At 34.9% G+C, this 25,315-nt stretch overlaps 2 protein-coding genes across 5 annotated transcripts; both read right to left on the reverse strand.

Moving 5' to 3' along the window:
- Window positions 1-775: 775 nt before the first annotated feature.
- Window positions 776-12,041, reverse strand: COAD (4-phosphopantetheine adenylyltransferase). Of its 4 annotated transcripts, XM_039040106.2 has the most exons (11): window positions 11,678-12,012; window positions 11,552-11,599; window positions 11,397-11,455; window positions 11,255-11,297; window positions 11,056-11,159; window positions 2,354-2,493; window positions 2,209-2,280; window positions 1,758-1,817; window positions 1,377-1,471; window positions 1,198-1,267; window positions 776-1,111 (listed from the first exon to the last, which is right to left on the reverse strand). In XM_039040106.2, the coding sequence occupies exons 6-11, from the start codon at window positions 2,471-2,473 to the stop codon at window positions 995-997; spliced, it is 534 nt and encodes a 177-aa protein (XP_038896034.2). In that variant the 5' UTR covers window positions 2,474-2,493; window positions 11,056-11,159; window positions 11,255-11,297; window positions 11,397-11,455; window positions 11,552-11,599; window positions 11,678-12,012; the 3' UTR covers window positions 776-994. The 4 variants fall into 4 exon arrangements, with proteins under 4 accessions (XP_038896034.2, XP_038896027.2, XP_038896014.2 ...); XM_039040099.2 differs by lacking the exon at window positions 11,056-11,159 and having other exon boundaries at window positions 11,678-12,041; XM_039040086.2 differs by lacking the exons at window positions 11,056-11,159; window positions 11,255-11,297; window positions 11,397-11,455 and having other exon boundaries at window positions 11,678-11,981.
- Window positions 12,042-16,203: 4,162 nt separating this feature from the next.
- Window positions 16,204-24,315, reverse strand: LOC120090953 (acyltransferase GLAUCE-like). Its single transcript, XM_039048682.2, has 2 exons — window positions 23,649-24,315; window positions 16,204-17,248 (listed from the first exon to the last, which is right to left on the reverse strand). Exons 1-2 carry the CDS (start codon window positions 24,084-24,086, stop codon window positions 16,313-16,315), a joined length of 1,374 nt encoding a protein of 457 aa, XP_038904610.1. The 5' UTR covers window positions 24,087-24,315; the 3' UTR covers window positions 16,204-16,312.
- Between the last annotated feature and the right edge of the window lie 1,000 nt (window positions 24,316-25,315).

A 25,315-nucleotide genomic window follows, 5' to 3' on the forward strand; every position in this document is an offset into this window, starting at 1 on the left:
TTTTTCTTTTCATCGCCTCAAACGCATTGCTTCACAAGAATTATTGAGTGACAAGTCCCTGTGTTCGACCTTGGATTACTCAAGAAACTTTTGTTTGCATTATACTTGGTGCGAGCGTAAGAAAATTTGTGATAGAAACGTGTGGTCATTGCATATTAGTCTAACGCATCTTCATTCTGACGCATGGGTGCAAACGCATAAGCCATGTCTAACACATGAATTCATGTACAACCCCATCCATCTATAATAAATAAATAAAACAAAACCGTTTCCTAAAGAAAATCAACAATGGTATTAATAGATGCATCCAGTAAATGGTCACATGTGTACTTATTATCAAGTCGAGATCTTACATTCATAAGATTACTTGCTCAAATAATTAAGTTAAGAGCACAATTTTCTAATTATACAATTAAGATCATTCCCCTTGATAATGCTGGTAAATTTACATCCCAAGCTTTTGATAATTATTGTATGTCAATTGGGATAAGTGTTGAACTTCTTGTAGCTTATTTTTATACACAAAATGGTTAGCATAATCATTTATAAAAAGTTTGCAATTAATTGCAAGACCATTACTTATGAGTGTTAAGATTCCTTCATCTATATGGGGGTATGTTATTTTGCACACAGCGTCACGTGTACGCATTAGGCCAGTAACTTATCATAAATACTTGCCAGTAACCTTTTCTTTAAACCACCCATTGTAGATCATAAAACTCGCACTCTCAAAGTTGGTGTTACCAGAAAATGAAGAATCATGGACAAAATCACAAAGAAAAACAATGAGAAATATTATCCTAATTTCCCAGCTTTTGTAGTACCAATCAAGTACAGTAATATGGTAATTTATTACCTTAGTTACGAGAATGTTTATTCTACTCAACATGTTGATAATGTGTCAAGGTTTCTTACAAATGATTTGACATTTTGAACAAAGTCAACCTGGGTTTACTTATATGTTGACTTCATGTGCAATGTTTGGCTTGTGATTCTACTCTGTCTGTTGTTGTAAGGCAGAGGCAGCTTTCTCTGCCTCAAGCTCTCTTAGTGCTGATGAACTCAGTTTTTCTCCATCAGCCTCATCAGTAACTAAATCTACAACTTCAATCTGCAAACAGAAAACACCAAAATCGCACAAATTCAATGCGGAATCTTTTGTACTTCATACAAAGATGATGCGAAAAAGACTCGGACCTTCAGTTGCGAAAGGCCATTTTCGGCTCGCTTCTTGTTGACCGACATTCCACCTGGTAATGTCTCTTTGCTGCAAAAGGAATAACCCAGCGAGTTTTGTTTGGCTTGGATGAAGAACATCATCATATTCACAGTGAATATTAAGGATTTATTAGAAAATAAAACAGTAATGGAAAAACCTGACAATAATTGCTTCCAATGTTTCATCAACAATGGATGGACCATATGGATCCACGATAGGTTCAACGTTTATTAACAGCGCAGGCTTCACAGACTGCAAAAATCGTGGAACAACATTACTTGAGAAATCCAACCAACATTGAAAATAATATTTATTCACAAGCTGAGTTACAGTTGAAACAAACTCTCACAAGCCTATAATTTTATAAATGACATTATTTCCTCAAGGCATCATCTAAAGATTCAGAAGAACAGCAATGAATGATCTTCTTGCTAAAATGAAGTACAAGAGGAACCTTTACCAATTCTTCATTACTAGGTACAGAATGAGACCCTACCTCGTGCCTATACACAAAGAAATAGGTTCCTAAATTAAGTACCTTGATATAATTTACGACATTTTGCATTCTTTCCTCAATAGGTTGTATAAGTTCCGGGAACTGCAGTGAAGTAAAACAGCAATTTAGATGACTATCTCAATCCCATGGTTGTAGAAATAAAGATTAAAGCAAAATGACCACCTAGAGCACTTGTAATAAGTGGCAGATTGTCTCATTTTTTTATCAGAGGAAAATTTTTTAAGTTTAAATTACCAATCAGAGCATTCTGCAGGAAGAACTTCGTGTTGATCATGTGAGCAGACTCATAATACGTTGTAAAACTAACTAGCAATGCATTAAAAGTTTGTAAAACACATACTAAATAGATTTGTTAAAATTAATACCAGCTATCCAGAACTGAGTGGAAGGTCGTTCAATGCTTCCAAATGTAGATTAAGGAAGACGGAAAAAGATAAAACTGCAAGAAATTGAACAGAAATGAAGTTAAGACCTTTTTTTTACTCAGCATAGGACCATCACAAACTCCAATCAGAATCCGATCCCTTGCCAGCTCTGCTGCAGCCTGAATTCCACCATTTACTACCATACCTCAACAGATAAATAAGAAAAACATTCAAAATAAAAAGGAGAGATACCTTGAGAAAAAGACGGTGACCATCGTGTAATCGGTCAAAAGTACCACCAAGAACCACAGTTCCATATGAATTTGGAGGAGAGATTTTGGAATTGATTATCGAATCCTCTGAGATAGCCATTTCTAGGAACTCTTGGAAATCTACATTAACGCATATTGAACCTTAATTCAGTTCATGCCAATTTATTAAACTACAGGGCTTATTATCTTTTTTATATATATAGGAAACAAACAAATACATTCATCAAAAAAGAAGGCACAGCCTAAGGGCAAGGGGAAGAGGAAACCCCCTCCCCAAAAGAAACTATACAATACGAGCCTTCCAATTGATTGTTAATAATCATAAGAAGGTTGTAATTACAAAAGTGTTTGGTATAATTTGTGCACCACCAAGAGGCTGCATGTTTTACCAAAGCCCAAAAAGAATCAAAAGAATTAAACTTATCTTCAAAGATTTTGCTATTCCTTTCGTTCCAAAGGCACCACAAAGGAGCACGAGTTACTCATCTCCGAAGGATTTTTCCTTTATCACCAAACATGCCACCATGAGGACCATCCAAAAACCAATCATTAATCTTCTTAGAAAGACAAGTAGCTAGCCCAAAAGTGTTGAAAAGGGGACTCCCACCATTTTGTGGCAAACTCGCACCGTAAAAATAAATGGCCCATAAGACGTCTTGCATGGAGGGGGAGAGAGACCACCTAGGAAACTTCCTTTGAAGCTTCTCATTGGTATTAAGACTTCCATAAGCAAGGGACGACAGGAACATCTTCACCTTTTTGGAGATCTTTAGCCTTCACACAATGTTAACCATCGGGAAATTACATTTCGAGGCCTCCCTTGTCAGATTTAGGAAGGTAGATTTAGTAGAAAATTTGCCCGAGGAGTCGAATCATCCACTGAAGGCTATCCCTAATTCCGTTCACCACCCAAGAATTCAACAATTGCAGGAGGGCAATGGAACTGGCCAAATTCTCTGTCAAAAAGGTTCCTTCTCGGCCCTAAATCCCAAGCTTAGTTCAACTCATTCCAACAGTCAGCCACAACATCCTTCCTTTTCTTTTTCTAATTTTTGTGAAAATAAAGTAGATGTCTTGATACAAGGTTGCAAGAAGTTGAGAAGCATACCATCTATCAAGCCGAAGCAAAAATGGGGGACGATATATATGAAGAAGAAGAAGAAGAAGAAGAAATAAATAGAAATGAAAATAAAAAATAAATAAATAAAGCGAAGTCGTTTCTGTGCTTTAGAAAGAGTGGTTATTATATAGAGAGAGGGAGGGGAAGGTCCGTTTCGATGGACGGAGATGAGTATTTTCCATGCGCGGTGGTAGGCGTGTGGACTAACGGCGCCGGGAGGCGGTTGTCTTGTCACAACTTGTTCTAGTCAGCATTAATTTCCATGGCTGACCAGAACAAGTTGTGACAAGACAGCATTAATTTCCATGCTCTGGTCAACCGCCTACTAGTTCAAATGTTTTTCAGACGCTGCCAGTCAGATGCTCATACTTGCAAGTGGTGATTTGATAGAAAAAGCGCGAGCTAATGTATCTTTCCTGCGTTGGACAACTTCGGACGCATGCCCTTGCATTAGCTTGGCTTGCAAACTTAGTGAATTTTCATGAAATTCTGTAATAAGATGTGTTAGTGAAGCAGTTTTAACAAGAAGTATGATTTTGCAAGAGTTACTGATGTGTTTGAAGAATTTCATGCATTTTCCTTTAAGATGAATGTGTTTTTATCATTAAGAATCCTAATTGTTCCAACTTTTAAGAGACAATAACTTGTATTTCTACAAGTCATCATAGACAAATTGCAAGGAGGTCGTCATGGGAGGCATGTTTTTTGCCTGCTCCCTCTCCCTCAACGTGCCTAAACCAAACCCTGACGTAGATCGCGCCAAAGAACTTGAAATGAATTTGCCGCCTGCGACGTTGCAAGAAGTCTGCTGAACCTTATCATTTTGAGGAAGAAGTCGTAAAAAGGTTTCCGTAGGTCGGCCTGCAAAAGGATCATTATTGACTAAGAAGCACAAACACTTCATATTAGAGGTGGTATCGGCGTCAGACACGGATTCGTCCGAACACGCCTTTTTTTTCTTTTTTGAATTTTGAACACCTGTAGTGTAGGACACGCAGAAGACACTTAATGACACGTTGGAAAAATATTAAAGATGAAAGTTAATTTGAACTGGCCCGAACTTGAAGCCCATTAGGCCATTAACTTTCTTTTTAAAAAAACAATAAAGAAATCATAAAACCTAAAAAACTTATTAAACTTTTCGACTTCTCCCACCTTGTCGTGCACTTCACGAAAGCAACCAGCAGAGTCAAAAGACTCAAACACTAAAACTGAAACGACCACCCTTCGCCCTTCTCACTTCTTCTCACCGGAGCAAACGTTGCCACCGTGCCGCTGCTTGCTCACCATCGCTCCTTATCGTTGAGTGCTCGCCTCCACCATGTTCCAACCTATTCATTCCACTGCTGGTTTTTGTTTTATTTTTGTTGCCACCAAAGCAACCAGCACATCAAGTATGTTCTATTTTTTTAGCTTTATTTTTGCTTCGGCCTTCCCTTCCAGTTTTATGTTTTACTTGCCGGCAATATTATCAAACATCCAACTTCTAAAGTTTTTTTTTTTTTACCCACTAGCGTTTAGCATTTACCCATCCTCAAAGTTCATACATTTTTTTTAGCTCTTGCCTACTACTGTTTAAAACTTTAAACCATCCTCAAAGTTCATACCTTTGTTTTTAGCTACTACCTACTGCTGTTTAAACCATCCTCAAAGTTCATACTTTACTTTTTCTTCATTAAATCTTTCATGTTAGCCACTACCTATCTTCAATTTCTTTGTTAAATGTTAGGATGGCATCAACAAATTCTAGCCACTGCTAATCATCAAATAGTTCCATGGAATCTAACTCCCTTGAAGATGACTCAAAACCCCTATGACAATATGTGACAAAGATTCAAAAGTGAAGTGATGGGAGTGGAAATTTTTCATGGCAATGCAACTTTTGCCATGTCCCAAAGAAGAGCTCGTATACAAGAGTTCGAGCTCACTTGTTGAAGATAAATGATCAAAGAGTTGGGTCGTGTTTAAAGATCACTTGATAACTTGTAGAAATACAAGTTATTGTTCTCTCAAAGTTGGAATAATTAGGATTATTTGTGTTGTAAACGTACTCTTGTTAAAGGAAAACGCACGAAAGTCTATATATGTGATAAACTCATACAAAAGTACCATTTAAGTGAAAAACTGCTTCACTAACCCACTTTAATGCAAAAATCAAAAAAATCTACTAAGCGTTGCAGACAAGGCCAACGCAAGGGGTATGCATTCAAACTACTCGACACATGGAAAATACATTTGGTTTGTGCAATCCACATCAAATCATCAACTTGCAGGCATGGACATCTGACTGACAATGCCTAATCAAAGCAGAGTGGCAGGCAGCTATCTCATGGTATGGAATTTAACGCAATCACGTCACTAAGTGGCTAAGTGATTGTCTATATAAGGAGAAGCTACCTACAAGAGAAAAAGTTAGAAAAATCAGACAGTGGACAATTAACAAAGTAGTTAGTCATTCTTCACCTCTACCGTCAGCAAGCAAGGAATAGGAGAGACGAACACCATTTTCCACCATTGATAGCGAGGTGCTGCCGGAAGAAGCTTAAGAGAGACATCTCCTTCAACTCCTTCATCAAGTTGGCCACAACAAGCATTAAAAACAAGCCAAAGAGGATAAGAGATTGAACTCTGCTTTGCATTCTCATCAACCACTCCACTTGATTGAACTAAGATTGTTTGTACCAAAACTTATATCATTAATTCAATCTCATTTTCAACCCTTCTCCACATCTTCATTTGTTTATTTTTTAAGTTATTTGTGTTTGTGAACTTTTTGGCTTGATGAATGCATAAAGTTTATGCTTGAATCTACCTAATCAGTTGATTGAAGTGAAAAAGCAGTTAAGTCACTCGAGAGAGTAATTAATTGTTGAATACATCAAGCGAGGACATGAAGTAATTTTAGAGATAAAATTGTTCATATCTTTTGTCTGTTCTTTGTAACTAACACATGCACCCTAGAGATAGGATTAAGTGTGGCATCCGCATCGAGAGATGTTGAACATGAATTTGAACAAATTCCCAACGCATCACACATACACTTAGATTTTAGCAGACATCCACACCATCTCCATATTCATTGTCATTGTGTTCACATAAATTTGTAGTTCCCACTAGGAAATCAACACATACCATTAATGCTTGAGTCATTCATCCACGAACCCTTTTTCCTCTTTGAATTCCTATATCCTCTTGCATGTCGCCAATAGTTAGTGTAAATATCCAACGCCTATCAAGTAATAAGGAAACCTTTGCAATAGATTCAAAGGCCAACTCTGCGTTAGTATACTCTAGAGTCCTCGCGTTCCACCCTGGGCTTACCAAGACACTTAGGCTAGATTTATACTTAGGTCTAGCTTATGAAGACTTGTATGCATTAGTAAGGTGTGCATGCATATCATCAATCCAATGTATAGCATCTTTTGCATACCAAGAGATAGATTAAATATCTTCATCATTTACCATCAGTATCACAATCATTCCTGCTTCATCATTATAAACAAGATCAAGAATTAAAGAAAGCAAACATCACTCTAAAAAGATATAGCTGATATGCAAAAATTAGAGGATGGGGCAAAAAATCGAATGGAAAGGAAAGCTCCTAAAAATGTTCTTTTGCCACTGAGATCACTTTTAATCATATCAATTGGCGGAGTGAATGTGGGTCCTTCTCCCATGAGTAGCTTTGACTTAGATAACAAGAAAAGAAAGGGCAATAAAAGTGCACTAGAAAAGTCATTCAACAAGACATCACGAGACCAATTAGATGTACTTATTGCTCAAATATTTTATTCTGCGGGCTTATCGTTTCATTTAGCAAGAAATCCACATTTTACAGGTGTCTTTACTTATGCTGCAAACAATTTGTTGTTAGGATATGTGCCTCCCAGATATAATACTGAGGACTAGTCTGCTCCAAAGAGAGAAGGCAAATATTGAAAGATTATTGATACCTATTAAAGGTAAAGGCGGAAAAAGGGAGCAAGTATTGTGAGCGATGGATGGAGTGACTCCCAAAGAAGGTCATTGATTAACTTCATGGTCATTTCTAATGGCAAACCAATGTTTCTAAGGTCAATAGATTGTTCCGGTGAGATCAAGGATAAGTACTACATTGCAATCTGATGAAGGAAGTGATTAATAAAGTTGGTTATGAGAATGTTGTTCAAGCGATAACAGATAATGCTCCCAATTGCAAAGGTATAGGAAAAATTATCAAAACACAATTTACGATGATTGTATGGACAACATGCGTAGTTCATATGCTAAATCTTCCTTGAAAACATGTGTTGCCAAGAATGTTGAAAATAATCAAATTGTTTATGGATAGTGCAATTGGATTTTTTATATTGCTGGGACGTCATGGTATGAAAAAATTTATCATGAATCATTCCATGAGGCTCGCTATGTTTAATGAATTTGTGCCTCTTAAATTGTTTTCAGTAGCTGAAACACGTTTTGCATATGTTATCATTATGCTTAAGAGGTTTAAGCATATTAAAGGCGGCTTACAAGCTATGGTCATAAGTGATGGCAAGTTATAGAGAAGATGACGTGGTGAAGGCGAGGCATGTAAAGGAGTTGGTGCTCGATGACATATGGTGGCACAAAATTAATTATGTTTTGTCATTCCCTTCACCTATATACGACATGATTAGAGCTTGTAATACAGACACGACTTGTTTACATTTGGTGTATGACATGTGGGATATAATGATTGAGAAGGTGAAGGCATCGAAAAATAAACACAAAGGGTTGCGACCAAGTGAATTCTCTTCTTTCTATGATGTGGTGTATAACATTCTCATTGATCGTTGGAACAAAAATAGTACTCCACTTCATTGTTTAGCACATACTTTGAATCCAAGGTATTTAGTTAACATCTTTTTATCCTTGTTCTAAGCTTATAGTTTATATTTTTTGAGTTTAACATTATTTTTAACTTATATGTAGATACTATAGTGAAGAATGGTTTACACAAGACCCTAATCGAGTGGCTCCGCATCAAGATGTGGAACTAACTAGAGAGAGAATGAAGTATCTGAAGAGATATTTTAGTAGCCTTGAGGATCGTGCAAAAGTAAATGTAGAATTTGCTAAATTTTCTACAAAAACTAGAGATTTTTCTGAATATGATTCCATATTTGAGAGATACACTATAGATCCTACGAGTTGAGGGAAACTCATGGTGTCTATGCACCAATGTTTCAAAAAGATAGCTTTTAAGGGGTGTTTGACACACTAGACATTCCAACTTAACTCTCATAAACTTGACTAGGTACAGGGGTCAAACCAGAGATTTAAATCGGGTCCCCGGTCAGGGACGGGGAGGGGATTCCCGCCCTGTCCCTGACCCCGAACCCCGCCCCCGTCTCGATTTTTTTTAATTATATATAAACAACTAAAACAGTAGCTTTTCAATTATTGTTTCAGTTTTTTTTTTTAATTTTCTAATATAATAAAATTATTTTTTATTAATTTATAATAAAAGAAAACATTAAAATGTTTTTTTAGTTATTAATTTAAACAAATATATATAACAATAATATTAATTTCTTACATGAAATTTACAATTTCAATGTAAATACTAAATTTAGTTAATTTTAAATAATAAAAATAATAAAATAACAAAATAAAAAGTGGGGATTGAATGGGGCGGGGACGAGGATTAAAGATCCCCATGGGGACAGGGATGGGAGTGCATCCCCGCCCCGGCTCCGTTGTCATCCCTAGTCTTTATCATATTTACAGCTAGGTCATCAAAGTATTAAAATTGAACATCAAAGTCTGTAGAAATTAAACCCTCGAATGATTGAACCATCAACCTTATACATACTATCACGCAACAAGCACAAACAGGTACATACTATCAGGCATACAATCAATCAAATCAACAATTCGAGTGCAATCGCAAGATAAAAGTTCGAGTACCTAGTGATGGAAAGGAAACTAAGGAAGACCATTAACTCTAAACAACTAAACCACTTAGCTAACAACCTAGGTTCTAGGTCAGTCTACAGGAACAAGTCCGCTCTGATGCCAAATGTAACGATCCCAAATTTCAATACTAAACTAAGGATCATCACCAAAATCTAACCTGTAACTAAGTTACCATCTCTTATTACTTTAGAAAAATTTTGGCAACATAACTGCCGCTACAACAACAAAACCAACATTTTTATTATAACACCTGATCCAAAGAAATGACATCTAACTACATTCAAAATAACAAACTTCTCTCAACATGACTATCAAAGTTTCCAAGAAAACTAATATTCAAAATATCGACTTATCCCCATCCAACTAAACTTATTGAGACTAAACAACTCAAACTAATGTGAAATTCAAACATATTAGATAAACTAAAACCTATTACAAATTTTCCAACTCCAAGGCAACTAAAACACTTTTATTTAAAACAATGTTTGCATTCCAAATTTCAAAATGAAATAAAAACCCATAATGGAAAGGAACAAACAATGACATAAGTTTAATGGACAATCTTCCTCAGACTCCCTCTTCACTATCACCAAGGTCGCAAATCTCGTCAATACCTACAGAATCTGGTGGGGGGTCAGTACACACTTGTACTAGTAAGTAACCCACACCTGAAGGGCCCCCAAACAGCATACATATATTGCAAATAAATATACAACAATAGTAATGTCAATCGCAACAAGCTAAATTCATGAATTAAATCATCTATACAGGGCATACATATTATTAAACCAACTCCTCAAACACACTAAACATTCCAACTTAACTCTCATAAACTTCTTAAACGAATTACTCGAGACATGTTGACCTCTGAGTGTATGTAGGATCCTATCACTCTTTACGGTGCTCATCATTCAACCCTTAGTCGTACCTAAGACCTTGAACTGCACATTGTCCCTTGACCGTACTCAAGGCCACGATGTCCCCAATAACACCCAATGTTCGCCCTTAGCCATACCTAAGGCTCAAACATCTCGTCGACCCATAACCATACTTAAGGCCCCGATGTTCCCAACAGCACTCGATGTCCGACCCTTAGTCGTACCTAAGGCCTTGAACTGTTCGTCGACACTTAACCGTACTTAAGGCCTCGACTTTCTCTATAACACTCAATGTCCAACCCCAGCCGTACCTAAGACCTTGAACATGCATCGACCCTCAACCGTGCTCAAGGTCCCAATGCTTTTCTAAATCAAATAGTGACATCCCAACTTTCCTTTATGAACATAGTCCTCAAACATCCTTTCAACACTATTTCACCCAAAATGCATGGATCTTGTAACATACGTCTAAACCAAGCCTTATGCCAAAACGACATGATACTTTTAACTTTAAACATATGTATATATACAAACATCTTAGCAATAATGTTCAGAGAGACACATAATAGCATCAAACATATTGTACGTTATACAAGTCAATGCAAGAACATTCAAGCCTGCGTAATCATATCAGAATACATCAACATAAAGATGGCATAAGCCACAGTTATACATAATGGAAACAGAAACATGCATCGTGCTAGCACACAAGCACACAGACCCAACAACTAGAATTCTACTTACCTAAACGTTCTAAAGCGCTCCTAATTATTCAAGAGACTCCAAAACGCGTAGAAGGGAAACGATTGGTGGAAAAGGATTTAAATAGGTCCAATATTAATCCCAAGCTACACAAAAAGATTGTCTTGAAGTTAAAGACTAAGCCACGATACTTAAAAGTGTTAGAAAGGAGTTTATAGCACGATCCCCCAATGGAACTTACCCAAAGTGACCTTAAACTTCAATCTCGACGCCTCGAATCAAGCCTAAATTACAAAAAACGATACCCAAGAGTTAAAAGCTAAATTACAACATCTGACTTTAATTCGAAAGGCTTTAAACGGAATTCTACGACCTAAACTCACCAAAACAGCCTCAGATTCTTGCTGAAGAGTGTTCGATTTGATCCGAAACTACTCCAAATCTACGAAAACAAGCCTCCAAGCATTAGAGGCAAATCTAAACGACCTTAAGCTAGTTCGAAAATTAATTTAGAGTCAAAGAACCCGCTGAAACTTACTCAAAACGACCATAATCCATGCTGGTTGGTGTCCGATTTCGCTTAAACCTACATTTTTTGGAGCCATTAAGCAAAGAGTAACTTAAATCTAAGGTCGAATAACTATGGGTAAGTGTCGAAACTCACCGAACAGAGGGAAAACACTGTGAACGCTGTTGAAACGATGCTGAAACTTGTCCAAGCCGCGTGGTCGCATCCGTCGCGGCTGTTGTGCGTGGGTCAGAAATTGTCGCTCGCTTGGTGTTCGTTTCTGGAGAAGAACGAGAGGGGAAGATGTTGCACCGTGGTCGACGGGCAAGAAATTTCCGTCGCCCTCCTTGCTGTGGGTTTCGCCGGAGATGAAAGGTCTGAAGGTGGGAGCTGGTCGGCTGTGCTGAACACGCAGAAACAAAATTGAAGAGAGGATATGGAGTAGAGAAGAGGAGCGTTCAAGAATAGTGTATTTTTTTAAAAAAAAAAAAGTAATAACAAAAATATGGTATATAAGAAAGAAATTACAAAAGTAAGATGTTGGGAAAAAATATTGAAAAAATAAGGTAGTAAAATTGTTCTTGTACACGATTTTTATGTCAACTAACAAACTCGTGGACAGAATCCACAGTTTCATATTTTTATTATTTTTTATTACTTTTTTATTTAAATGGATACAAAGGGTAACAAATCTATTTGAATTTCAAAAATACAAAACAATAAAAGATAATAGAAGTTGGGAAAAATGTGAAAAAAAAAATAGATTTAACCTTAATTCGTGGCTAGAAATTTGATTCGATTTTTATTTTACTATAGTCCTTTGAAAATTTAAATTTCACAGTAAAAGATAAATGCAAAAAACGCTAAAAAATATATATAAGAAGAAGACAGAGAAAATGTGAAAAAAAAAATTTGCCTTAAATAGTAGACGGGGTACACGATTTATGTACTATCTCAAAAATCGTGGATCCCGTCTATGATTTTACAACCCTGTTTTTGTCAATAGTTTCAAACCAACTTTATTTTTGTCAATAAATATTAAAATAACATTATTTTAAAAAAAAAAAAAAAATCATGTCATTCCTCACTTTTTAGAAAATTGACAAAAATTACCTATTTAGAATTTGATTTTGTATATTTTTACCTATTTTTGAAAAATATCTTCACTAAATTTAATTTGTTTATAACCCCACAAAGAGTTCTCTTTACCAAATTATTTCCAAACGAAAAGTCTTTCATCAAATCTAAAACCTGTATTTCACGAAGTTGTAATTTTGTACACTCCGTAAGAAAGTATGTATTTCATTTTGTATGTATTCGATAGTTGGATAATTTCTGAAAAATTTATCACTGAGCGGTCATTTAAGGGCCTTAGCTGGTGATCCGAGTTGTTTCCCTCTTGACGACGAAGCTTATCCCCCATCGTCTCACTGGCCGACCTTGACCCCTATTATTTTGAGATCATATCTAGTATTCAAAAGAAAAGGACTAGGTCTAGGTTCCTGGAAACATTCTTTTTGGAGTTTGATTTATGCTTTCACTAAATATTTGCCAGAGCTTACCATTTTGAGGTTCAGTTGCTAAGCGATCGTTTAGTTCCAGACGTTACACAATGTGAAGAAAAGTTAGACGATCGTATAACAATGGGCGCTAGTCGTTGTGATGTTGAACACTAAACGATCGTGTACCTGCGGGAGCTAAGCGATGCGTTTAAATGCTATACGATAGCACTAGCTTTGGCGTATGAACTAAACGATACGTTGGATTTGCTAAACAATGGCACTAAACGATCGTTTAGTTACAACGAGCGCTAAGCGATGTGATGAAGTGCTACGCGATAACGTTGAGCGATCGTTTAGATGCAGAGTTGCGTGGCGTAGAAACTAAACGATACGTTGGATTTGCTAAACAATGGCACTACACAATTGTTTAGCTATGACGCGCGCTAAGCGATGTGATAAAGTGCTACGCGATAGCGTTGAGCGATCATTTAGATGCAGAGTTTAGCGATCGTATAGATGAATTGCTGAGCGACGCCATAATGTTCTATACGATGGAGCTAAGCAATCGTTTAGTTGTGGTGGATATTAAACGATGACATGAAGGCGTTAGGCAATGGTGTTAAGCGATCGTGTAGTTCTATGTGATAGAGCTAGGTGATGGTACTAAGCGATCGTTTAGCTTCAGCAAACATTAGACGATAGCCTTGGCAATACTTTAAGGTTGGACCGAGAGCAACCAATTCGACCGGTTTTCTCAAGGTCTAATCCGATTCAGCCTCAAAGGGTTTTTTGAGCGGTTTATGCCTCTTATTAAATTCTCACCTTCAATTTCAACCACTAACCTACCAAATCAATTGATATTCTCCACCTAAAATTAATTTATCCAAAAACCATTAACCAATAACTTTTCTCACAAAAAATTCAAAAATTCTCCACCGAATTTTTCTTTACAACCCCACAAAAAGTTCTCAATTTGCCAAGTCCAAAACTTGTATTTCACGAAGTTATAATTTTGTACACTCCGTCATAAGAAGGTATGTATTTCATTTTTGTATGTATTCTCAATAGTTCATTAATTACTAGAAAAAATGACAATGCTCTGCATTTGATATTTATTTATAACTTTTTTAGAAAAATATGTATATAGTTTGAAATTTTTTAAAAGGAAAGAAAGAGAAATCCAATATAAAATCAATTTTGTTTAGAAAAGCGGCACCACCTCAACTCAACTATAATCCTACGCCTCAAACATATACATCCTAATTTCACAGATAATCTAATTTTTCAAACAATAATTATCAACTCGACTATGCAAACCAAACGTCCCCTGCGTGTATTTGATTTTTGTGCTTTAAAAATTTATCTTGTTGGTATTCAAATGTTTTAAACAAGTTTTTTTTTAAAATAATAATAATAATAATAATTTAAAGGTATTTCATGTGACTTTTATATTATTTTGAACAATTTTACGATATTCTTTTAGTTTAAAAAATTAAGTTTAAACAAAAATAGAGATGGTATAATTTTTGCAGTTTATGTTTATAATTTGACATAATAATAAACAATACTTTTAAACCAATTTTTACAACCCAACGACTAAAAAGGTATATTTTAATCTTAGATATCAAGCACCAACACTCTTCCAATTCTGGAGACTAAAAAGATAATTTTCGCTATATTCTTAAATACATTAAAATATATATTGTTTAAAAAATGTTATTAGTTAAATTTTATTTAACATTAGGGATATTTTGTTAATTGTGTTTGTATGTTTCATAATTTTTTTTTGTGTTAGAATTATATAATTGAAATGTTGATTCATCCTTATATAGGTATCAAACCCATTAAAACATGAAAATGTCATACATTGATGGAGTTTTAATACAATGATTATCAATTAGTAATTGCAATGTTGAAGAGAATAATTGAAAGTACATTTTTTGGGAAAAAACAATTTGAGTGATATTCTCAAACTTCCAATTTCTTTTAAACATAGTTCAGTCAAAAATATGTATTCAAATTTTTGTCATCATCTTATCAAACAAAGAAAAAGTACAAGTAATCCAAGGGCACTTTTGAAGCATATTTCAATGGAAGTGATCAAATTTGGATATTGAATATTAAATGATTAAAATAGAATAAAATTCAAAGTAAACCTGAAGGAAGGAGAACAAAAATAATATTTTGACCTATTATTCATTCAATATATTTAACAAGTAGCAATGTTAAATCTATATGACATTTTATTTCAATGGGTATGAATTTTTTCACAACATTTATAAATTTGATAATCTACCAAGTCAATGATTAAAAAACTCTCATAGCTTATAAATTTCAATGGATATTAATTTTTTTCGTTGGAAATCTAATATTGTAGAAAGTAAAGCAAATATATATATATATATATATATATATATATACGCGTGCACTTGTAATTAAAGTTATCTTTATTTGATTTTCTTTAGAAAAAAAAAAAGAAAGAAAGTAAAATAATGCAATTTTACCCCTAACGTGGAAGAGTTTTAAATTTTTTAATTTGACCCCCTAAAAAAAAAGTTGATCATAGATAAATATAGTGACCCGAGTTTAGGAAGGAGATGTGAATGAACTGATATCACATTCGAATTAGAAGGATCCCAATGTTATGTGAGTATAATGATCGGGAAAAGCTTAAAAAATTGAAATAAATTAAACGTGATTAACTTTGAGCAATCTTATATTGAGTAATCTTCTATAAATTTTCTTAGATTCTAAATCGTGGGCTTGATACATGGTAGATAAAACACAAAAACTTAAACATTGAGGCTTGCCTACTCACCAACTTGACCTACATAACTTTTTTAATTAAAATTATCTATGATTTCGAATATGCCTAAAGGTTTTAGTTTAAGAAAGAAAAATCTCAATTTTGTCCGAATCCTAATAATTTATTAGCTATGTTATATTGTTCATTCGATACACATAAAAATCCTTTTGATAAAAAACTTAGATGCAGCATCTTTTGTGTAGTTCGAATAGTACTCAATGAGATTATGTCACATTTTTATCTTACGTGAGTGATTAAACATGGAAATATGAGATTTGTGCAACATTCAAATACTTTTAAAAATTTAGGAGCACATGAGAGTGAAAATCTCTGTCTCATATATTATGTTTTGCGAGAAAAAAAAAAGTGAAAAATTGCAACACTCATCAAATTTTATTCATCACATTCAAAACTTATAATTTAAAAACTATACTCTTTTTTTCTTGGATAGGATTCATCGAGTAGTTAGCATTAGCAATTAGATCAAATTGCAAATATATAACGCATGAATTTCTTCATCTTCTCCTTCTCCAAACTAATCCAAACATTAACACTACTTCTACTCCTCCCTCCGCCACTCTCTCCGCCGTTGGCCGGAGAAAGCAACAACACAAACTCATCATTCCCATTAGCCACCGGACCGCCGTGTACCGGCTTTCCATACCCAAAATCCAAGTCCTTAAACGGTAACTTCCACCAAGCCGAAACATAAAAACTATTCCCATTACAAGTCGCCGGAATCCCTCTATAAACCTCCAGCCAATCAATCGCCGACCTCACATACTCCTCCGTCGACACCCTCTCAATCCCTTCCTTCACCTTCTCCACACAAAACGAAAACGGCCGTTCCACCACCTCCGCCACACGCGCTGCCGCAAACCCAGTCACCACGGCGTTTCCGACGAACCCATCTGGGAGAACCGGGCGGATTTTGGATCGGATATCAACCGCGAATAAAACCATGGAGATTTCGCCCGGCCGGTCCGGGTAGACCGCGTGAGTCCTGGCACGCCAGAGCTGGGACAAAATGGCCTCGAAGGTGGAGCAGGGGGTGGGAGCGGCGGCGCGCTTGAGAGTGGCGATGGTGGAGGGGGTGAAGGGGATGAGGGTGTGGCGGCGGTTGGAGGCGGAGATGTGTGGCGATGGGGTGGGGGAAGGCTTGGTGAGGGCGGTGAAGGCGGAGGGGAGTTGTTTTTGAGTTGGGGAAAAAGGGGTGTATTCTTGGTGGGGGTGTGTAATGAGAGGAGGCTTTCGGGCTTTGAAAATTGTTCTGTCGTTAAAAATGGATTGGGTTTTGAGACCGCCGCCACAGCAGATTGAGGCTAGGTTTTGGAACATCTCCGCCGCGGATTTGCCGTCCAAAATGCCGTGGTTTGTCACCATTCCTATTGCATATCCGCCGCATTCAAACTCCGTAACCTGTTCAAGTACAAACAACAAGGACAAAGGAGAGGATAAAGTGTTGGCCACCTCAAAATTCACCAAGTAAATTTTACATGTCATCAAAGTCTAATAAACAATATTATGTACTTCACGAGACAAAGATTCATGAGATAAAGTTTGTCTTCAGTTTCATATTACAACCTAATGTTTCGTGAAGTTACTTTACGAGACAAAAAACATAAATAAACTCAACAATATTTTTTATTTGTTTAATAATGTTATACATTTCAGGTTATTCATATCAGTTTTTTTTTTTTTTTTTTTTTAAAAAAAAAAAAGTAATTCGATTTTTTAATGGCCATCTCCTGACAAAAATTGTTGGGAGTTTTAAACTACCGACGCAGTATGTGAAGTGTCGGGAGTTAGAGTATGTTTTCGCGTCGGGAGATGCTCTCCTGGAAGGTATATCATGACTAGTTTGTCATCGGAAATGGATCTCTCAACGCGTTTTTTACCATTTCCCAACGATATCAAATGTCGGGAAATGGGTGTTTTCTTGTAGTGCTTTTTTAAAGCTATTTTCCATCTTTAAATCTTTAAGTGAATGGACCCACCAGGTGAAAATACCATTTTGTCACTTGATAAATGGTCATTCAATTGTCTTGAATATGAAATCACCCAACTTGCCAAACTCACATTCTATGAAGTACAAATACTTCATATGAGACAAAGAATCCGTATCGGATACCGATACTTCCCAAATACGTATCTGACACGCAATTTGACGTATCTATTTCTACGCATATATTTTTTAAAGAAAAAAAGACAAGCAACTCATTTAATCTTTCCCAATCTAAAACTAGACAACCTATTTAAAGAGCTCACTACTCGAGTCCAAAACTAAAAGAAAAAAAAAATAAATAACCAGATCCTAAAATCATCTAATCTTCATCTTCACATTTGAGTCCCCACAAAGTCCACCAAAATATATATCATTTGGATATTTTCAACAATTCAATGAAGAAGTTCTTCGTTTATCTTCATATTTCTTCATCTAATTTTTTTATTCTGTGTAATATGAGTCACTTTTCTATTACATTTGATTAACTATTGTACTTCAACATTGGATGTTGTTTTTTTGTATTGTATTTCAGTGTATGTATTATATTTAATGCTATTATTATTAACTTGTATGCTAAATTAATTTATATCATAGGTTTTTTTAAGAAAAAAAAAATGTATCTTCAACGTATCAGTATCTCGTTTTTTAAAAATACATAAAAAATGGTGTATCCTTAGATGTATTTGTATCTTAGTTTTTTAAAAATTGACAAATCGTCATATCCGATCGAATCCTTATCGTATAACTGTATCTGTATCTGATCGTATCCTTATCGTATAACTGTATCTGTATTTGATCATATCCGTATCATATAACCGATGATGGTGTTGTTCGGGGCATGCCGAAGACCATGGGCAGGGGAGTTTCAGTGGCGGCGGACGAAGGGTTGAAGTTGGTTGCTGGTGTTGACCTAGAACCGGAGGGAGGACTGAACCGGGTGCTTGGTTTGGATCGAGGATTGGATGAGCGAACAAAAGTGGATGGGCTCGGTAAAAATGGGTTGAATGGCCAGTTTGTTGGGCCGACGCTGAGTAGGGCCCAAGTGTTGCTAGAAGGCCTAAGTGGGGGGCTGTAGGGAGTGGGCCTACGAAGTTGATTGGGCCATGTGAGAGGGTTGGGTCAAATCGGCAGGTGCGGGTTATGGACAGAGTTTTGGAGGCTGTGGTGAATGGGCCTGTTTTGGATGAAGTGGTGGACATGGGGGAAAAGGGGGAAGGTGTGGGTTTTAGGCCGGTTTCGTATGCTATCCGACCCGTTACTCGAGAACAGAGGGAAGGTGTGTATGCTGGGCCTGGTTCGGATGTTGTCCGGCTTGTTACTCGGGGAAAAGGGGAAGGTGCTCGTGTGAAGTGTGGTGGGTTGGATTCGTCCAGTTTAGTGAAGGAGAGTAGGTTCGCTAAGCGGTCTGGGTTCGGCAATGGGATGCCGTGGAAAGGGTTGTTTGAATCACAAGCTTCATCGAATCTTGAGTTTACTCCTCCCATTGTTGATGGTGATTTAGGTGTGGTCAATCCTTCAGATAAGGTGCTTTGAGTGGGTGAGGAATTGTGGGGGAGATCCTTGGTGGATCAATTTGTTGATGCTTGACTTCCCAATCCGATGATTTCTCAACTTATTTAAAGTATTTGGGATTGTGTGGAGATGCCTACTATTACTCTTCTTGACAATGGATTGATTATTTTTCAGTTCCTTCGTGGTGACTCTTGTGATCGGGTTTTGGAGAATGGCCCCTGGCCTCTTGGAGGTAAATCAATTTTGCTACGAAAATGGTTCCCAGGTATAGTCCCTAAAACTTTTATCTTTGATTCTGTTCCGGTTTGGATTCAATTAGCTCATGTCCCACTAGAGTTATGGACTGATAAAGGTCTGGCAGTGGTAGTTAGTGTTGTGGGTAAGCCCATTAATCTGGATGAGGTTACTAGAGAGAGGAGATGTTTAACTTATGTTCGTGTGTGTGGAAGTGGATGGGAGGTCCTTGCTACCTTCTTCGGTTATGGTCATGATGAGAGGATAGGAGTTTGTTGCCTATGTCGTATGAGTGGAAGCCTCGTAAGTGTTCAGTCTATGGTCCATTTGGGCATAGTGAGGGAGGTTGTGGGATAGTTAAGCCTACTAATGTTTTTGTGCTTGATGCAGTAGGGGTCAAGGAGGGAACTGGTAGTGGTGTGAGGGAAGTGGCTATGCCTTATAGTGAGGGAGTGGGTATGCAACATGGTGTTGTTGAGAGTGGTGGCTTGAATGCTGATGATTTCATTATGGTTACTCGTCAGAATCGTGGGCGGTCTATGAGTGGTTCTCCGATTGCTAAAATTGGGTGAGGTGTTAGTTGTCTGGATCCTATGGTTAATAAGCATTTTGGTGGGACTAATCAGTCTGTTGTTCTGGGTGATGAGAGTATTCACCCGCTTGCTTCGGCTCTTATTCCACTGGATCTAAGTCCTGTAGGTATTTAGGAGGATGGTGGTGGTGTGTTTGAGTTTGGGAATCTCTCTATGGTGCTGGCCCAGGGTGTTTTAACTCTGTTTGGTAACTATTTAATTTTTGGGTTTTTGTTTTTGAAAATTAAGATAACTTTTGGTAACCATTTGATTTTTTAAATTTAAGCCTATAGACACCACTTCCATCCCAAATTTGTTCCAAGCCAAATTTTAAAAACTATAAAAAAAAAATAACTTTTAAAACGTTGATTTTTTTTTTTAAAAAAAGAAAAATTTGGCTAATAATTCAACTATTGTACTTAAGAAATATGCAAATCACCGTAAGAAATAAACTTAATATTCAAAAATAAAAAACAAGAAACAAAATGGTTATCAAACGATGCCAAAACCTATAAACACTACTTCCACTTCCAAATTTATTCCTTTATCATCTACTTTTGGTTTTAAAAAATCAAATCGAATTTTGAAAAAAAAAAAAAAAAAACTTTTAAGGCCCCGTTTGGTAATAATTTTGTTTTTTGTTTTTGTTTTTGAAAATTAAGCCTATTTTATCTACATTTTTTTTACAATCATTTGCATCTTTCTTAGATATAATGGTTGAATTCTTAGCAAACTTACAAAAATGAAAACAATTATTTGAAAGCTATTTTTTTAGTTCTCAAAATTTAACTTGGTTTTTAAACCAATGGTAAAGAGTAGATAACAAACAAATAAATTTTGGGGTGAAAATAGCCTCCATAGGCTTAATTTTAAAAACAAAAAACGAAACGGATACCAAACGGGTTAAAAAAACTTATTTTTATTATGTCATACATGTTTAAATATTAATGAAATAAGTGTAGTATGAACTATTAAATTACAAGTATAAATTTGATTTTAGACCCTAAACTTCCAAAACTATTCTCTTCTGATCATCTATTTCAACATGTCCTTTTATCATCTTTGAAATTTTAGGTTTGTTAGGTTTTGCACTCTTAAGAAGTCTATTTTAATTCAAAAACTAAAATAAATTTTATTTTTATTTTTTAAAAAGTCCCTACCTCTCTTTTGAGTTTTACCAAAACTTAATAACATAATTTAGGGTATATATTAATGTGCTAACATGAGCCTATAGTATCGAGTAAGCAACTTTTGTGCTAAAAGATAATATAAGAAAGATAAAATAGTTTTTTACTTTTTTAAAAAAGAAAATTACTAAAGACCAAAATAGTTATTCTTTTAAGAGTTAGAAATAAATAGATATTATGAACATCTAGAGACAAAATTGGTCATATATTTAAAAGTATGGACAACCTAACATAAAAGAAAATATCACATTCGGTAAATCAATTCATTTTAAAAGCGTTTGGCGTGCAGAATTGAGTTGAGTTGATTTGATAATTATTATAAGAGGAGAGTAATTGAGAAAATTGATGCGAATAACGAAGTGAAAAAATGTGAGTCAATGCAAATAACGAGGTAATAAACCTTTTTAATAATTGATGACCAATCGGTGGATAGGTCTTTTTACCCACCCAACTTGAGGGACCAAACACCCTCTCTATATTTTTCGTTTAAAAACCCTATTATTGTTTTTAGTACAAGTTCTAAGTTAAATTTTTAAAACAAAACAGATTTTTAAATTTTTTAAAATTGACTTAATTTTTTAAAATATTGATAAAATATAATAGAAAAAACAAGAAATGATTCATTGAAATAATGTTATAGGCTTAATTTTTTTTTTAAAAAAAAAACAAAAATAAATGAACAAATGAAAGGGAAAATTGTACAGAAGGCCAAAATAAAAAATTAACTCTAGAAAATGTATTTTTTGTTTAAGCAAGTGAAAATACCTATTTACATCAAAATACTTTATTTTTTCTATTTGTTTCATTAAGTTCATTTTCCTTTTTCATTCTTCAATATAATTTTTGTTTCTTTTTTATTTTTTCAACTTTTCAAGCTAAGTATAACACTTTGTTTTTTTTAATTTTTAAAAATAAAAAATAAGAAAAATTATTTAATAAAATAGTAAAATTTAATTATTTTACATCTCTATTAGGAGGTGTTTGATAAATGGATATGAGTTGTTGGGTTGGGTGGGTATTCATGTTTGTTAAACCCATAAAGAAAACCTATGGTTATTAAAACCTTTTTTACCCACTCAAAACTCTATTTTTTATCCACTCAAAACTAACCATAAAAATCAATATATTTTTATTTTTTTCTCTCTTCCCTCATTTTGCCATTTGGATCCATATATGATTTTTTTTTTTTTTTTTTTTTTATCGTCAAACATTTGGATTCTATTTTTATTTCTTTCTATGGACTGTCATGTCGAAAAAAATGATAACTTTTGCATACGTCATGACATGTAATTTTTGTATTTGTACTATGACACGGATATTATAAGTATCGAAAAGAACATATATTTTGTGATTTTTTTTTAAACGGCCACATGTTCGGTCTGTTCATATTATTTTTGTGATCTTATGAAAAATGGTACTGTCCTACATCACATTCTCACCATCATAATCAAATGAAAGGTAATTATCCTATGTACAATTTTAATTCCAAATATATTATCTATATTATATAAAAATAAACTGTATGATATGTGAAATAACAAAGTTAAGTTAGTAATATTCAATATATATACATACAATATACCAATTAGTAATTGAGATAATTACCTTCAATATATATACATACAATATACAATATACAAATTAATTGAGTAGTATTTTGTTGGTATTTTTTTACCAATTGAAAAGAATTAGAATTATTACAGTTTTTTAAAAAGAATATATGAAAAACAATCTATTGTGTTCTACAAATTGAGATTGTCCAGTTTATGTCATAAATGATTTGAAAAAATGCGTGTATATTTGAAAATTAATCAACAATAGCAAAGCATAAAACTAAAAAATAAAAGAATGAAATAAAAAACAAACCGAAAAAAATAGAACTAAAATAATTTAACTGCATAAAATTCCCAACTCAACTCGACTATGCACAATAAATACAGACAATAATTATCAACTCAACTCTGCAAACAAACACAGACAATTTAACTCTTCAGATAATTTAAGAGATAATAATTACCAACTTAACTCAACTCTCTACTTTTAACGCACTAAACAGATAAACACTCTATCACTAGTTTTAATTATTTGGTAACACTGATAGAGTTTCCGTGTTTACAATGTCGTTGTTTTTATTTATATAAATAGTTTGTTTAACGTTGGAACTTTGAAACTCAAATAGAATTTAAGCCAAAGTGGAGTAAGTTTTTTTTGAGTGAAGACTCGTTTATTTTCAATACCAAATAATAAGTTAACCAAATTAACAAAGCAAGAATTTCAAAATTAGGTTTCAACAGTTTCTCATCACACACCTGAACGGTAAATAGTGGTCTTTCATGGATGCTTCTATGGAGACCTGGCCGATGAACAAAGTGACAAAAACTCGGGTTCGGAAGCGACAAATCCCCAAGATCCTTCATCCTCACCTTCGATTTCGCATTCACAAACAGAACGCCGGCATTGTTACAAGCCAGCTCCAACCGCCCGCTCTCCCGGTTCACCTGAAGTCGACCGGCCAAGAAATAGTACGGAACCAAAAGAATCGCCAACGCCCTCTTCACGATCCTCGAGATCTCCGCCGCCGGACCGTCCTCGAAGAAGTAGACGGTTTCGACGGTGAAGGCCACCGCCAGATCGATGTTCGACAGGAAGATCGTCTCCTCCGGCGACGGATTGTTCGGAGAGAGGAGTTTCAGAGGCTCGTCTTTGAGTAGGTCTTTGTCGGTTATGGAGAAAGGAGCGACGGCCATGGCGGTTTTGAGGCTGATTGAGAGGGAGAGAGATTTGGAGAGGTGAAATCCATGGCGGATTGAGGAATTTTAAAAGCGAAATTGCGATTTGTTTGGGGGAGGAGAAATGTAGGGCATGAGATTTCCATTGCAGTCGATATTTTAGCGCAGGCGTTAAAGAACATGTTCGTTTCTCGTCGGAGACGGGAGAGGACGTAACTTTGTGATTTCCGTCTTCAATCCAAACAGATGGTTCCAATTAAAAAAAGTCTTAGTTCGTATACTTTCAATTATTTTATTTAATTTTATTACGTATATTTTTAATAAATCTTTAATATAATAATTTATTTATTTTTTTACCAAAATTAGTTAAATTATAATGATAATTTTCATTCAATAAAACAAAATATGCTAATGTATTTTCAAAATTTATAATAAAAATGTTAATATCTTAAAAAATAAAAAAAATGGATTAAATTTAAGATTTATTAAAAGTATACGGATTAAAATTAGACAAATGAAAATATAAATACTAAAATTAAACAAACTTTATAGTACAGGAATCGACTCAAATTTGTATTTAGATAACAGTGACGTGATATTTTATTATTTGACATGAGCTTAACGGTTTTTTAATGCCATCTAGATATCTACTTTGGAAAAAAAACGAGTACAAGTATGGTATGAAAATTGGAATCATTTATCTCAAGATATATGTAATATACAAATGACTATATAAATGTGTCCATCTTAGTGATATCTATCCCTTATTTGGTTTTAAAATTCAATTCGTCGTCCTTAAACAAATAAAGTCATCATTTCAACTAAAGGATCAAATAGTCATAGACACGACTTTTGTGACAAATAGACTTGACATTGATATTTTTAAAAATTTATAGACTTACTAGACATAAATAAAATTTCGAAACAACTTTTTTAGAAACAAAATAAAACAAAATTTAATTCTATAGGCCAAATGTCATAGATTTTAAAAAATATGGAAAATGGTAAGGATTTATTAGTACACAAATGAAGATTTAATACCGACGCAAGTTAAAGTTGAACTTATTAAAAAAGAAATTGAAAGTTAAAAATGATAATTTTGTAATTTGATATTTTATTTATTTATCTCTTACTCCCTGCTTTTGGTTCTGGACTGTGGCCCATTTAACCGCATGCTTAGCAGGCCCAAATTTTTCTGGGCCTACGGATCACACCTCCAAGCCCACCAATCCTATTACTCGGACGAA

This window comes from Benincasa hispida, chromosome 1, assembly GCF_027475165.1.
Source record: "Benincasa hispida cultivar pf3 chromosome 1, pf3_genome.v1.1, whole genome shotgun sequence".
Taxonomy (NCBI): Eukaryota; Viridiplantae; Streptophyta; class Magnoliopsida; order Cucurbitales; family Cucurbitaceae; genus Benincasa; species Benincasa hispida.